General features: G+C 44.3%; 1 protein-coding gene across 2 annotated transcripts in view; it reads left to right on the top strand.

Moving 5' to 3' along the window:
• The first annotated feature begins 242 nt into the window (after positions 1-242).
• Positions 243-16,465, top strand: part of LOC148039103 (tRNA/rRNA methyltransferase (SpoU) family protein) — a 50,355-nt gene continuing 34,132 nt past the window's right edge. The window contains exon 1 of one of the 2 annotated variants that reach the window (XM_087674989.1): positions 243-715. In XM_087674989.1, coding sequence (XP_087531115.1) covers positions 373-715 — 343 coding nt within the window. In that variant the 5' untranslated portion in view covers positions 243-372. The remainder of the gene's footprint in view (positions 716-16,465) is intronic. The other variant, XM_087674988.1, reaches the window with a different exon arrangement.

Here is a 16,465-nt window from a genome sequence, read left to right as displayed (position 1 = left end):
CATTCTATTGAATTAAACATGCCTTTCGTTATTGCAGTACATCAACTTTCTTAATATTGAGTGCCTAAAAGCCATTTGCTTCAACATTGCTGCTTTCTAGCCTTATGAAGGTTCTTTTGTGTAGGGCAATCAACAAGGGCAAACTCTTCTTTTGCTACGGTGACGGGATATTCAAGCTTGGAGACAGGCAACTAGGGATGTACAGTAGAAGTGTTAAAAGAAAAAACAATGCAAGGAAGAGCCAAAAGGGGATGTAGGAGGTGTAGCGAGGTGCCAATATCCTAGTGGTTAGAGATGGATGCCAGCCCTTATTAAGCAATGGCAACAAAAACGATGTCTTTCATCGATGGGGGTTAGTGACTATCATAGGCCATGAGTCTGCACTTTTGCTGCGGCAGGGTGCCGTGGATAGTAGGCGTGGCCCGCATATACCCTTCCTGGCGCCGCCACCACGCAAGAATCCGTCTGTACTGCACGTCCTCATGCCGACCTCATGGCCTGCCGTTGCAGCATACTACCGGCGCCACTGTGGCAAGGCAAGACGGTTGGGTCCGTCGTCGCCCTCTCCCAGCAGGAAGCCTGGCTGCCTTGGAACCACAAGAAGCAGACTCGAGAACCTCCGTCATCCCGCGCTCGACAAGTGCTGTCCATAACAGTGCAGTTGAACTCCCTCTCGCCACAGATGATGCTCCTTCGGATGCCACTCCGTCACCAGGTTCTTCTTAATCTTTTGAGCTACTTCTGTAGAGAAAGTATAGAGAAAGGGATTCACAATTGAAATTTCGCATATGATCACGTGAAATCATTATTTGTTAGCCCATGTGAAGATGTGTGTGTATCAAGGTAGAAGAGCCAAAGGTAGCCCAACAAGCCATCTACAAGCAAGAAGTCACCCAATCTTTAAGGTCTTGTTGCGACTAAAGTATGGAAGTAGTTAATCGGCAAAAATTAATTATACGAAAGGTAGAGCCAAGTAGCCAATTGTACGTGGGGGACACCGTTAAGGACACTTTGGCACGACCTTTTGTGATATCGACATGAGTAAAGGCACACACTTGTAAAGAGGTCTCTCTACTATAACGGGCCTTTGCATAATGAATTATCGTTAAGCTTTCAAAATGATCTCTTATGCTTCCTTTACTTTGTAGTTTAGCTGGTTACGCTTAATAGAGAGAGAGAGAGAGAGAGAGAGAGAGAGAGAGGGAATAGAAGAGAAATCGATACTGATTTGAAATGAGTGCTAAATGAGTGCTGAATACAATGATGGACTGATCAATCCTTGCATGTAGCCTAAAGCATGAGGGAGGGCATTGGATTAGGTTGAGGATGATGGTAGCACCAGAAACAAAGATGGAGTCTGATGTGGGAGTGTGCAACCTGCAGAAAATGGAGATGATCTGTCCCAAATTGAAAGATAGCTATGAATAGCCAATAATGGCCAAAACTGTTGGGGGTTAAAGACTGCTTGTGCTTAGCCACCTACATTTGCTTGTACTTATTGCCCACACCATGCACGTTGCAAGTTGCGGCGGCCACTCATAGTCGCTTTATTTTTTATTTTTTCTATTGTAATGGAATAAGGGAAGGCAGTTCACACATTGTGATTGTTGGAGTTTCCACATATGGTCTTACTTACTCTCTCTCTCTCTCTCTCTCTCTCTCTCTCTCTCTCTCGCTTGAACCTTCATAGCTTTGCTTCCTCTTGCTTTCACTTGTGTGCTCACTTCGGCTCCACCTTTCAAGTGGTATCAAAGCGGACATTCGAGAAGCTTTACCATCATTTACTTTAGTTTAGAAAGAGAGCTTCATTCATAGCTTTCATGATAGCCACTCATTGAGGTATACATCAATCCTGTTGCTTCCTTGATTTCTTTTACCTGTTGTAGCATTGCTCAAGGCCTTTTTTCTGGACCTTTTGAGTCTTGCCAAGTAGTCATTGAGCTTAGCCATTGGATGATTACTTTCACCTTTTGTAGCATTGCTCAAGGCCTTTCTCTGGATCTTTTGAGTCTTGCTAAGTAGTCATTGAGCTTAGCCATTGCAACAAACAACTAGTAGCTATCAACAAAGTTGCACTTGATTTGTTGCTCATGTTCTTGATATTTTTTAATCTCTTTCAGTTTCGAGGAAATGACCAATGTTGAGTTAATGCAGCGATTGCTTTTCGAATTCCACTCTCAGTTATAATATTTTTCCCTCGCATTTAAGCGTTGGAGATATCTCATTGACCACTATGTAGCAGAGATCGCACTTGGTGTATCAATCGCAATTTTGAGCTTCAAGAGTTTTCCATTAAGAAATGGGATGATTTGAAGTTCAAGCTGGCTGAATATTGCGTGTTACTCACTGAGTTTGCCACTATTGACTCTCTAATGTCAGATGACGATCAGGTCATGTTCTTTTTCAATAAGTTGTCTGATAAATACTTCCATTTTATCGAGCACATTATCTCACTACCTAGATGGCTAACCTTTTATGAGCTTGAGTGCCATTTCTTGCGTTACGTGAGACTATATGATCAAGGCTACAAGAAATCCTCCGCACATATCCATTTAGAGGGGTGAGGGTTGGCTATCTCTTTCTTGGGAGGGAAAACCACCAATGGCAAGAACTCGCAAGATACAAAGGCAAGCCAAAACAAGGGTGACACCACTTCCTTCAACGGAACCAAAGAAATTGGTTTGTTTGGCATCAAATTTCTAAGAAAAATAGGTTTTGCACACATTGTGAGAGGTTAGGGTCATTTGGACCGGTCTTTTCTGAGCTAACATATAGGCTTGTACCAGTTCTTCCTGAGTTGGAGACATGAGATGCATGTTGTTCCTTTCATGATTGCATCTACTCGGAGTTTTACTTTTCTATCAGCATGGAGGCTTTCCCTCCTGTGACGAATTGTGGAGTATCTCTTTTGATGCTATCATGGCGGTGCCTTCTATCCTTGCTCTTTCAATAGAGATGCTTCATCATCTTTACCCACATGGTTCTCGGTACTACACGAAGATTGACATCCTCTGGCTCCTCTTCCTTCTTTGGTCTCGACATCCAGGTTGAGAGGGGGTTCCTATCTTTCTTGGTTTTCTATAGGTTTCGGCACTTTTACCATCGGCCTTCCCCCTTGTTGTACTTGAAACCAACCTTCCTTTCGTGGATGGATAATTCCCTGATTAACCTAGTTATAGCAGCAACATTCATTACAAAATTGAGAAATGCAAATTAACTTACAATCTTGGACAATGGACACCTTGTTGGCCCCAAAACTGACGCCCCTTTTGGTATTTCTTTAACTTAATTGAAGAAGAAGTTGATATACAATGGGATTTTCCCAATCCCTCTTGGTATTTCGACTCCCCTTGCCGTCTAAAATGACCAGCAAGTCTTTAATCAGATCTGGCCCTTGATTTGGGCAGTCAATTGGACTTTACTTGCTTTGATGGAGATGGAAAATGCCTCAAATTCATTGATTTGCTGGTCCCTTCACTTGAATTTGATTGAAAAGAGCTGTCACCAGATATTACCAAGTACCTGTGCAGTATAACTTATAGCAACTTTTGCCTTCGACATCCTGTGATTTCCTTCGGTCTTGAGATCGTAAATTTACTCTCATCCCAATTATACCTCACATGTGCAACATATGGATGCATGTTGAATATATCCTAGATCCACTACATACGAGAGCTGTCCATAACCGGAGGAGTGGAAGTGCTACCTCCCCCTCGAGCATCAATACTTCGGACCCCTGCTCTACTAAACCTGACGTAAAGTCGGCTTTAATTAAAAGGCAACTAGGTAAAGCTGCAACAACTGAGGATAGTTTGCCAAGTCATCCTCTTCCATCCATTTGGCATCCATTGGTGAATACTTCTGAAATTTCACCAAGTATCTTGTGGAAACTTTACCTTTGACCTTTCTTTTCTTATGTGCCAAAATCTGCGTGGGTACCAAAATCTCATCTAGCTCCTCAACCTTAGGTTGAATTTCAGCTGACATATCCTTTGGCACATTACTATGAAAAGGCCTTAACAAATTGACACGAAATGCATTGTGTATCCTCCAGTGTGGAGGTTTAGCCGATATGTCATATTGCTGATTTTCTCCAACACCTAGAAGGGCTCATAGTATCTCATACTCAACTTCAAATACGGTCTCTCTCTTCTTTTCATATTTTTCAGCCTTGCGTTTTCAAAACACAGCAATACATGATCACTCTCTACAAATTGCAAAGCACGTCTATGGCGATTAATTGCCCTCTTTTGCTTTTCTTGTGATCTCTAAAGTGGATACTTTATATTAACATAGATTGCATCCAATTTTCCACATAACAATCAGCCTTAAAGATCTTATCCTTATCTTGCAAAATAGGTGGTACCTAATTGCCATCCTCAACCACCTCAAATGGAGCTTTGCCCCGAGGAACTATGCATTGTGTTGTTGTAAGCAAACTCAACCGAGGGCAAATACTACTCCCACTGTGTCTTGTGGTCTAAAACATTGCTCCTCAAAAGATCTAACACTATGAAATTTGCTTTCTCAGATTGACTATCTGTTTGTGGATGGAAGAATGATGAGAATTTCAGCGTGATACTCATATTCTCAAACACCCCTTCCAAAATAAATCGGTCATCTAAGGTTCTTGATCACTAACGATCGACTCTGGCCTTCTATGATACTTAAAGATGTGCTGCAAAAAAAATTGTGCCATATGATTAGCCTTTATTTTCTTTCTCACCGGAATAAAATGGACTTGTTTACTAAACTTGCAAATGATAGTCCATATCCCATCATCCCCTGTAGGTGTCCTAGGAAGTTAAAAAATAAAGTCCATTGCAATGCTCTGCCAAGGTCTATTTCGAACAGACGAGGGCTGCAATAAACTCGACATTTTTTGCCTATCATGCTTTACCTTCTAACATATGATACATGTCCCGACAAACTTTTCTGCATCATGTCTCAAAGCTGACCAATCAAAGAAATGCTGCATTGCCTTGACTGTGGCATCAATACCTTTGTGTCTTGCATATGGAGGAGTATGACTTTCAGTGATTAACTTTGGACCTTAGCTGCTTTGTGACACATTGCTGTCCATGCATCATTAGAAATCCATCTCTTAGCACAAAGTGTTCATGCCTTTGGCCATTGCAAAACTGATCATAAACATTAGCAAAGTTTGAGTCAATAACATATTGCTCTTTCATGGCATCCAACTCAATGTCATAAACCATGCTAAGGGCTGAAATTTGTGGCTTATGTGACAATGCATTAGCCACAACATTCTTTTTACCATCAATATGTACAATTTGAAAGTGAAACAGAGAGAGAAAATTTGCCTATCTCATATGTTTCTTTGACAACTTTGTCTGTGTCCGAAAGTACCTCAACGTTTGATGGTCTATTTGCATTGTAAAATTAGCCCCCAACAAATAATGTTTCCACGTAGACAGTGCATGAATTACAGCCAAGAGCTCTTTCTCATAGACCTACAAATTCTTTTCTGACTGTGGAAAATTTGGCTCTCATAAGCCACAACTTGGCCATCTTGTATAAAAACAGCCCCAATGCTCTTACCGCATGCATTGCACTGAACTATGAATGACTTCCTTAGATCGGGTAATACAGGCATAGGATTTGAAGTCATCTTTTCCTTAAACTTTTCAAATGGTGAAATTTCCATTGCTGTCCATCTAAATGGCATATCCTTTTTCTGCAAAGCATGCAACAGAGATGCAATTTCAGCGAATCTGCGTACATCCTTTCTGTAGTAAGAACATAAACCCAAGAAGCTGCAGATCTCATGCACATTTCTCAAAGGTGGCCATGATCATATTGCCTCAACCTTTGCAGGGTCCATGGGAATACCATCAACCGATATAATATGCCCCAAAAAGTGGTTTTCATGCAAGAAAAATTTACTCTTCTTATTATTGATAACTAGCCTATGCTCACGCAATTCATTGAGCACAATGTCCAGGTGTCTTCTATACTCCGTCTTGTTCTTTGAATAGACAATCATGTCATCAAAGAAAGTGTTCACAAATTCTCTATGCCCCTTGAAGATGGGATCCATCATTTGATTAAAAGTGGCAGGAGCATTCGTAAGTCCAAAAGGCATAACAAGAAACTCATATAATCCAAAAGATATCCTAATAGCTATTTTAGGCACATCTTCCAATCTAATGCATATCTTATAATCCCACTTTTCAAATCTATATGGTTGAATATGACTACCCCTTGCAATCTATCCATAACATCATTGAAATGAGGAATCAGAAAGCGATTCTTTATCATGATCTTGTTCAGAGCACGATAATTAATGCATATACGCCATGAATCATCCTTTTTTTGCACCAAAAGCATTGGAGAACAAAAAGAAGATGAACTGGGCTGAATCAACCCTTTTTCTAATAACTCATTCACTTGACTCATAATCTCCTCCTGTTGGGCTGCGCGGACTCTATATAGTGGCTTATTAGGTGGGCTACTTCCAGGAATAAGATCTATGCCATGATCTTTTGGCCTTTCAAGTGGTAGCTGCCCTGGAAGTGATTGAGAGAAGCAATTAGCATACATTTTTAGAAATGAGATGTGATCATTCTTTAACTTAGATATGTTTCCAACATTCTCACTATTATCTCTATTCTTAGTAAAACTCTTTGAGGAGAACCAATCAGGCCGGAGATTGCAGACCTTGCGATCCGACAAGGGTGGTGAATTTGTTTCTAATGAGTTTGCATGTTTTTGTGCAGATAAAGGTATTCACTAGGAGTTTGCTAATACCAACACTCCTCAAGAAAATGGCATTCTTGGACGGAAGAACCGCAGTGTGATCGAGATGGTGCGCACCATGATGGAGCACCGACAGACACCTCAGTTTCTGTGGGCCGAGGCTGTGGCTACTACAGTCCACATCCTTAACTGATCCCCCACTTCGGCCGTTGATGGGATGACACCTTTTGAGGCTTACTTTGGGACTAAGCCCGATGTTTCTTATTTTAGGGTCTTTGGGTGTGATGCCTATGTTCACATTCCCAAGGCTCACTGCGATAAATTTGAAGCAGCTTCCCGAAGACAGGTATTTGTTGGCTATAGCTCCCAGTCCGAAGGCTATCGTTTGTATGATTCCGTCAAGCGGGATGTGTACACCAGTCGAGATGTGCGGTTTGTGGAGATTTCGGCCATACCAGCGGTGGGTGAGGAGCATCCCGTTCTTGGCGATCCAGGGGAGAGTTGGGCTCCCGCTACAGTTCCGTTGGAGCCCGCTTCTTTTGATTCAGATTCTGTTTCTGACACAGAGTCTATTGTTCCACCGGTCACCCCCGAGGAGTTACCACCGGTGGATATCCCCGAGTCTTCAGCTGATGGAGAGAGACGAGGAGAGGTCCGGCCTCCTTGTTGGGCCCGTGACACACTCCGTGATTCAGGGATTGAGGGGGTCCCTGAGGAGTGGGGACCGCAGGATGGTCCGCAACGGTCACGGCAGCACCAGGCACATTCTATGGAGCTTGTTTGCTCTAACTATTGTTTGATGACCCGTGTTATGTAGGATCGAGAGCCCATCTCCGTGAAGGAGGCTTTACAGTCCGCACCATGGAAGAAAGCTATGGAAGCCGAGTTGGAGGCTATTGAGAGGAATGGCACTTGGTCACTCGTGCCACGCCCCCCGAATAAGAAGGTAATTGGCGTCAAATGGGTCTTCAAGACCAAGTACCTTAGCGATGGTTCTTTGGACAAGCACAAGGCTCGCCTTGTTGCTAAAGGTTTTACACAACGCCCAGGGATTGATTGTCGTGATACTTTTGCCCCCACTGCTCGTATGGCGACTATTCGAGTTGTTCTTGCCTTGGCTGGCCATAGGAGATGGCTTGTCTACCAGTTGGATGTGAAGTCGGCCTTCCTCAATGGTGATCTGAAGGAGGAGATCTACGTAGAGCAGCCTCTTGGCTTTGGGTCGTCAGATGGGAAAGTCTACAGGTTGAAGAAGGCCTTGTATGGCCTCAAGCAGGCTCCGTGTGCATGGAACGAGAAGATTGATTCGTTCCTTCAGTCACAGTTGGGATATCGACGTTCTAAGGCCGATCCACAGCTTTATGTACACACTTCCGAGGCTAGTTGTGTGCTTTTTGTGTTGTATGTTGATGATTTGATTGTCACAGGTGATCATGCACAGCAGGTCCAATAGACGAAGGCCATTTTACATTGGATGTTCGAGATGACGGACTTGGGTCTACTCCATTTCTTCTTGGGCCATGAGATTTATCAGTCTCAGAGGGGGATCTTCCTCTCTCAGCAGAGATATGTACAGGAGCTCTTGGTTTCTTTTGCGATGGAGGATTGTCGGACCCTTTCTACTCCTATGGATTCGAACTGGAAGGCCACTTCCCATTCAGCTTCTCCCATGGCGGATGCTTCCCGCTATCGTCAGTTGATTGGATCATTGATTTGGCTCCTCAACACTCGTGTTGATCTTTGTTTTGCTGTTGGGCTCTTGGCAGGGTTTATGAGTGAACCTCAGACGGTGCATTGGCAGGCTGCTCAGAGGATACTTCGGTATTTGAGGGGGACGTCTGATTTAGGGATACATTATCCAGCAGGCACAGGTGGTTCAGATCTTGTTCTTGCAGGTTGGAGCGACTCGGATTGGGCCGGTGATGTGGACCACAGGCGGTCTACTACAGGTTACTGTTTTACCTTGGGTGCAAGTGTTATCTCATGGAGTAGCAAGAAGCAACCCACGGTAGCCCTTTCGTCTACTGAGGCGGAGTATCGGCCGTGTCTTCCACCACATGTGAGGCTGTGTGGCTTCGGAGATTGTTGGAGGAGCTTGGCTGCCCCCAGACTTGTCCTACTTTGCTGCAATGCGACAATGAGAGTTGCATTGCCTTGGCACGGAATCCTGTTTTCCATGCCCGGACGAAGCACATAGAGATCCAGTACCATTTTATCAGAGAGAAGCTTCTGGATGAGACCATCACCATGGAGTACTGCAAGACGGAGGACAATCTTGCAGATTTGTTTACGAAGGCATTCCCCCAGGCTCTACTTCAGAGACATTCCAGATCCCTCAGGCTTTTGCCCCACCCAGGCTCTGAGAGGGGGTGTTAGAGATCAGTTGCCTGGTCGGACTGCACAGTCCACAGTCCAGTCGGACTGTACAGTCGGACTGCCACGTGGCAGTCCGACCTGCTGCAGTACAGTTGGCTGCAGTCCGACCTGCTGCAGTACAGCCGACCTGCATATTCTGGCGCCCAGGTTTTTGGCTATTTATAGCCGAGTTTTCAGTCTTCTGCCCACATTCTTCTGCTCGCAGATTACAGGCTGGTGGCTCGCGCAGATTCCGTCTCTGTTCGCAGATTTCAGACAGGAGACCGTGCAGACTGCAGCGGACTTCGAGGTGAACAGCAGGTTGCATTGTCGAGGTGGAGACACGCAGTCCAGCGCACTGCGCCCGTATACATATCTGCATATCTTTGTATACAGCACACTTTATACAGCAGATCTTCATCTTCCACTGTCTCTTTCTCTCTCTTCTCTCTGCGTTCTCTCTCTCTCAGTCCTATGCTTCCGTACCGCTGCACTCTGACAAGAGCAAGAGAGAGAGAGAAACTCAAAGTGGGCACTCCAACAATCACAATGTGTGGCCGGGCCTTCCTTTATTCAAACTGTCACTAAAAGAATAAAGAATAAGTAACTGTGACGGGCGCCCGCCACCTGCAGTGTGCAGTGGCGGGTACTGTCAGTGTAGTAATACACAGGCGGCTAGGCAGAGGGGCCTTTACCCCCAACAACTTCCCACTTAAAGGCGAATTTGCCTCAGTGAGAGAGAAAAGAAAAGAAAAGACAGTATAACATGTACACATGGACAACATGATGAGGAAAAAGATGCCATCTCATCCAACGCACATCAATCTCCTGAAGAAGGCAAAGTGCTATGTAGTGAGGCTCTTCGTGAGCAAGTCTGCAGGATTATGCTCAGTCGGAATCTTGATAAGGTCAATAGACGTGTCCTCAACAACCTCACGAATGAAGTGATACCTCACCTCAATATATTTCGTCTTCGCATGGAAGACCGGATTCTTGGTCAACTGAATGGCACTCATAGAATCCGAATGCAGTGTAGGCATAGCATTTGTCATACCAAGGTCTGCAATCAAACGGCCTAACCAGATAGCCTCCTTGCAAGCCTCTGTGGCTATAATATACTCGGCCTCTGTAGTAGAAAGAGCCGTACACTTCTGCACCTTGGACATCCAAGAGATAGCCCCTCTAGCATAAGTGAACAAATAGCCAGAAGTGGACTTCCTACTATCTGCATATCCTGCATAATTAGAGTTAGTGTACTTCACGACTCCTGTATCGTGGTTGCCATAGTAAATACACATATCTGCTGTGCCCTTCAGGTATCTCATGATATCCTTTACGGCATTCCAATGTTTCTTGCTAGGTGTAGTCATATGACGTGCCACAATCCCAATTGCAAAAGCAATATTTGGACGGGTGGCTATCATGGCATACATAAGATTGCCCACGGCTGATGCATAGGGAGTCTTGGCCATCTCGGCCTTCTGCTCATCTGTCTGTAGACAATCGGCTTGTAAAACCTTCACATGAGAAGATAATGGACAGCCAATAGGCTTAACATCCTGTATACGAAGCGCTCAAGGACTTTATGGATGTACTCCCTTTGTGACAGATAAAGTAGTCCCTGAGATCTGTTGTGCGCAATGCGCATACCAAGTATATGAGAGGCCTGTCCCATATCTTTCATCTCAAAGCTCTTCTTGAGCTGAGCCTTGAGAGCATCTAGCTCCTCATGAGCTGTCCCTGCTAAGAGCATGCCATCCACATAGAGTATCAAAATCAGAAAGAACCGTCACGGGCTTTCTTCTGTACAAGCACGGATCCATAGCACTGTGGCTATAGCCTTGTGACTGTATGAATGTATCAAACTTATGATACCATTCCCTAGGTGCCTGCTTCAAGCCATATAGACTCTTCTTTAGCTTGCACACTAGGTGTTCCCTACCAGGGTCTGCAAAGCCCTTAGGCTGCTCCATGTAAACCTCATTATGCAAGTTCCCATGTAAAAAAGCTGTCTTGATATCCATTTGGTACAAGTCCAGGTCAAGCTGTGCAACCAAAGCCAAGACTAAGCATAGGGTGGTCATGTTGACCACAGGAGAAAAGACTTCATCAAAGTCAACACCATGCTCCTGCTTAAAGCCCTTAGCAACCAACGGAGCCTTGTATGCCGGCTTGGAGTGTCCAGGGGTACTTTTTAGCTTGTACACCCACTTGCATGGCAAAGCCTTTTTATCGTGAGGCAAGGAAACCAAATCCCAAGTCTGATTCTTATGCAATGGGTTAAGCTTAGACCGCATAGTCCTCTCCCAAGAGTGACAATCACCCTTGTGCATAGCCTCATCATAAGTGAGAGTCTCTCCTACATCTGTAACCAGTACGTAATCCATAAAGGGCGCAAAACGGTCAGGAGGTCGTCTATCTCTAGTAGAACACCTCAACCCAGGCTCTGTTGCCTGACCAACATCCTTTCTAACATCAGTATGTCTAACATCTGGGCCATGAGCATCAGGTGATGTTGCACGCTGTCTAGCTGGCCGTGGAGCGGACTGTACGGGAGCAGGTGGCTCCTCCTAAAAGATAACTCTGTGTACCTCAACCACTTTCTCAGGATGCATATGCATTTTGTCCTCATGAAAGATGACATCATGGCTGCGGATCACTTTCCGCACCTGCGGATCCCATAGACAGTAATACATCTCTCCTGCATCTCCATAGCCATGAAAATGCATTTGATACTTTTAGGATCCAGCTTATTGTGTTTGTCCTTGGGCACATGGCAAAATGCCTCACATCCAAAGACACGCAAATGATCATAAGAGGGGGGCTTGCTTGCTCATACCTCCTCTGCAATTTGAAAATCAATGCTACTGCTAGATGACCTGTTAATGAGATGCATTGCAGTAGTAACTGCCTCAGTCCAAAAGTGCTGCGGCAAGCCAACCTGGCTAAGTATGCTACGGACCCTTTCCTGAATGGTCTTATTCATGCGTTCAGCCATACCATTCTGGGGAGGGGTGTAAGGGGCGGTCAACTAACGCTTAATACCCCGCTTATCACAAAATTGCTCAAAAGCACGTGATACATACTCATCCCCATTATCTGACCTTAGGCATTTCAGCCTATTCCGAGACTGGTTCTCTGTTAATGCAAGCCAATGCTGAAATGTGTCTAAGACATCGGATTTTCTCTTTATGGGATAAGCCTAAACCTTACATGAGTAATCATCTATGAAAGTAACGAAATACTTTGCCCCACCTAATGACTGACAGGGCATGGGCCCACATATATCTGAGTGCACAAGAGCCAAGGGCTCACCCATGCGTTTCTTACCAGAATTTTTGTGTATTCCTAGTTTGCTTGCCATACAAACAATGATCACAAGAATCAAAATGCGAAAAGTCAAAAGGTGGAAGATACTGCAAAGCATGGAGCATTTTCATTCCTTTAAGGAACATATGCCCCAAACGAGCATGCCAAAGGGATACATGGGGGATAGAACCCACAGACAAAACATGATCCAAGGTAGCTCCAGATACAAGTAAGGGATAGAGGCTGCCAGACTTGGCACCTCTTGCAAGCACAAGCTTGTCACAAGTAATCTTCCATGCAGAGTCTCCAAAAGACACAAAATACCCTGCATCATCAAGCTATCCAGTTGACATAGGCTACGAGTCAACGCAGGTACATGGCGTACATCATGTAAAACAAAAGAACTGCCAGAAGGAAACTGCAGCCTAACATCTCCAATGCCCACAATGTCAAGAGACCTGTCATCACCACGCACAGAACCAGAGATGGTACGATAGGTGTGAAACCAATCTCTACAGGGGGTCACATGAAATGACGCACCCGAATCCAAAAGCCAACACTGCGCATACATAGAATGTGGCTCAGAAGCCTGTGATGCATCGCATGAAGAAGTTGCAAGTATGTAATCCTCATCTGAATCAGTGGCTTGCATGACATTAACCTCTTCTATCTTCACATTGGACTTTGCAGGTACAATACTGCGCTTAGAAGACTTTTCCAGCACTTTCTCTTTTCCCTTTTCCTTGCGCTTATCATCGCATATCTTATGGCACTGCGGCCTAATATGTCCTGCTTTTCCACAATAATGACAGGTGAGATCAGACTTCCGTCCATTGGACTTACTGCGGCCACGTGACTTTGACTTGGACTTCTGAGAGTCATTGTTCTTATGATCATTATTATGCTTGCCATGTCTGCCACCTCTAACAGTCAATGCATGTGAAGAGCGGGAAGTATCATTGTTTCTCCTGTTGATTTCCTCAGTCAATAAAGCACTCTTAACATCTTTGATTTTCAGCCCATCAAGCTTGTTTATGCATATGGCAGTACGGAAGATATCCCATGATTCAGGCAAGGTGCCAAGCAGAAACAACGGGTGCAAGTTATCTTTGAACTCAATACCTTGTGACAACAGATTCTTCATGATAGCATGAAAGTGACTGAAATGAGATGATAGGGATGTCCCCTCCTTCATGCGAAGGTCCATTAACTCCTTCAGCCAATACATCTGTGACGCAGGACTCTACTGCGCATAAAGCTCCTGAATCTTCTCCCATAAATCCCATGCACTCTGATTCTCATCTTCAACAACATTATGATGGACCTCTTCTGAGAGTGACAAGATAATGGTAGACTTGCATAGCTCATCAACTTCCATCCAAACATCATCATCCATATCCTCGAGTTTAATACCCTTGAAACGCAAGGGTTTAATCTGCAACTTCTGCATCAAAACCTGCCATATCTGGGACTTTCAATACCCATAGTTGGTACTATCCAACTTGGCAATGTTAAAGAGGGCTGTGTCTTTCAGATGACCAGCCATACTGTCCCAAATCAAAGCAAAAAAGCAAAATTGCAGGTTGCTGTAATTAGCAGAAAATGCACTAAAACCATTGCTAAAACTGGTTGAAAGAGTGGATATCACCTAGAGAACCACCTGTCCACCAAATATGACTAAGAGAACATCAAATAGTAAGTATTACCCTCATACGAGTGCTTAAAATCTGCAGATTTTAGCTTGCTAGAATAAATTACAGCAGTATGTAAAACTATCCCGAAGTGAAGCAATCACTGATACAAATGTCACTGCAATGGCTAGGTAGCAAGATACATCCAATAGTGAGTGTCAAGGGGCAAGAAGGTACTAAGAACTGTCAAACCAAGGATCTGTCATGCAAGAGACATCTCATAGGTCTAGAAGTCATGCATGTAATGGATCTCGGGGTAAGAGAAGAGACCAAGCACAAGCACAACTGATAGAGCAAGAAGCTCAATGCATAACCATCCAAGATGCATACAAAATTGACAAACCTGTGACAGAGATAGGTGCTTGCCCCAATAGGCGTATTAAATCAGCCCACTACAGACTAACTGCAGACATAAAGCTCTCAAGAGAGCAAATGCATGTAATTGTCCCACAAGCTCAAGCTCAAGTGTAAGTAAAACTCTGTGTACATCCGAATATGCCAAGAAGCTCCCACTAGAAGTTAAGTCAGATGCAAATAGAGCAAGCAACGCTCAAATACATCGAGTACATAGCATCATACATTCCAAATCCTAGTAGGGTACATCCGGAGCATAAATCCCAGCTATCTCAGACCCGTAAAGCATAAGCTTGAAAGCATTCAAATAGCATGTAATTGACAACCAAATGTAATGCCCAGTAGGTCCAAAATGCTCAAATACATCCAAAGATGAAGCTTCAAATGACTGTTAAGCATGGGTAAACCAAGTGGCATTCATATCTGACCAAAGCATAAATGCAAAAAGCCTAAATATCAAGCAGTGACAAGAGGCATAAACCGGTCCAAAGCATGCCAACTCAATCCCAATGCTAGTGAATGACGACCAAGACAGAGCCTAATCCAAGCTCAAAAGCATTCCGGAACGAGAAAGAAGCATTTAACAATCTCCAAATACATTGGTATGATCATTCAAATCTCCAGTAAGCACCCTGTATCTAAGAACCAAAGCATACGCCAAGTAAATGAGCTTCAGCCCACTGTATTACAGCAGCATATTCACTGTCAAATGAAGCTCAATCAGTGCCTAAATCTGCTCCAAATCAGTCCCAAAGCATAGACATAGCATCCCATAACATTCGGGCATCACCGGGCATCAATAGGCATCAGACGGGCAATGCCAAGAAGCATCAAACATTAAATGTCGAGTGCTGCCCTATTTTTGACAGTCCTGGGACTGTGTATACAACAATGGCTGAAGGTGGAAGCACTTGTATCGATCGCCAGGAGCCAAGAACCAATGCCGGGGAGTCCGAAGATGATCGGGAAGGTTGCAAACAGTGTCGGGAAGCCGAGGAAGGAGCTGGAAATGCCAAGAGGAGATCAGCCCAGCCCCCTAAAGATGCGCCACATTTTGTGCTGGCTGCTCCTGGGGGCTAGGGGGTCTTCAGTAGTGCTATTGAGCACTTGGCAATGATTAGGGGGCTCTGATGCAGCCGTGCAAGGTGCCGAATGAAGGTCGGAAGATTGGGGAGGAGGCGGGAGATCAAAACATACCTGCCAATGAAGGTGCCATGATTGCCATTGAAGCTCGAGTTGAAGCTTTTTAAATCCGGGCTGAAGAGAATGCCAGGCAAGCTCTAATACCTTTGTTCTGATACCAGTTGAAAGGGAAGTAGAACCCAGGAGGAAGGACCTTGGCGGTGAGAGCTATGGCGGATGGAAAGCAAGAGCAAGAGAGAGAGAGAAACTCAAAGTGGGAACTCCAACAACCACAATGTGTGGCCGGGCTTTCCTTTATTCAAACAGTCAGTAAAAGAATAAAGAAAAAGTGACTGTGACAGGCGCCCACCACGTGCAGTGTGCAGTGGCGGGTACTGTCAGTGTAGTAAAGTGTAGTAATACACGGGCGGCTAGGCGGAGGCGCCTTTATCCCCAACAAAAACCAAGTACGCTAAAAGATGATTTTTCATTACTTTAGAAATGGTGGCTGTAGATACAATAGGGACAAATTCACCTTTCAACTTTACATCAAGTGGGAGTGCCTTTCTTTTATGTTGAATAGTGATCTTTTTTGCATGAGAGTTAATCTCTGCATACATATGGTGACACCATGACATACCAAGCAATATATCACAACCCTCAAGCAGAGTAATGAAGAACTCCTCGTTGTTCACATATCCTCGTATATGCAATCAAAGCTTTTCGATGAGTGGTGTGACGGGCTCTACATGGCCTTTACATGCTATTTCAACTTTTCCCATGGGTCCCATCTCATCCTCTCTGATGCCTAGACGGGTTGCCATTTCAACAGAGATGAAGTTGGCTCGTGCATCATTATCAAAGAAAATCAATGCATGCTAATTTCTAACTTTGCCCCATTTTTGGCACAACTC

Source organism: Lygodium microphyllum, chromosome 3 (genome assembly GCF_053477565.2).
Source record: "Lygodium microphyllum isolate KBCC chromosome 3, Lygodium_microphyllum_v1.1.10, whole genome shotgun sequence".
Lineage (NCBI taxonomy): Eukaryota > Viridiplantae > Streptophyta > Polypodiopsida > Schizaeales > Lygodiaceae > Lygodium > Lygodium microphyllum.
Note: the sequence above shows the minus strand (reverse complement) of the source record. Positions and strands in the feature narration are given on the sequence as shown.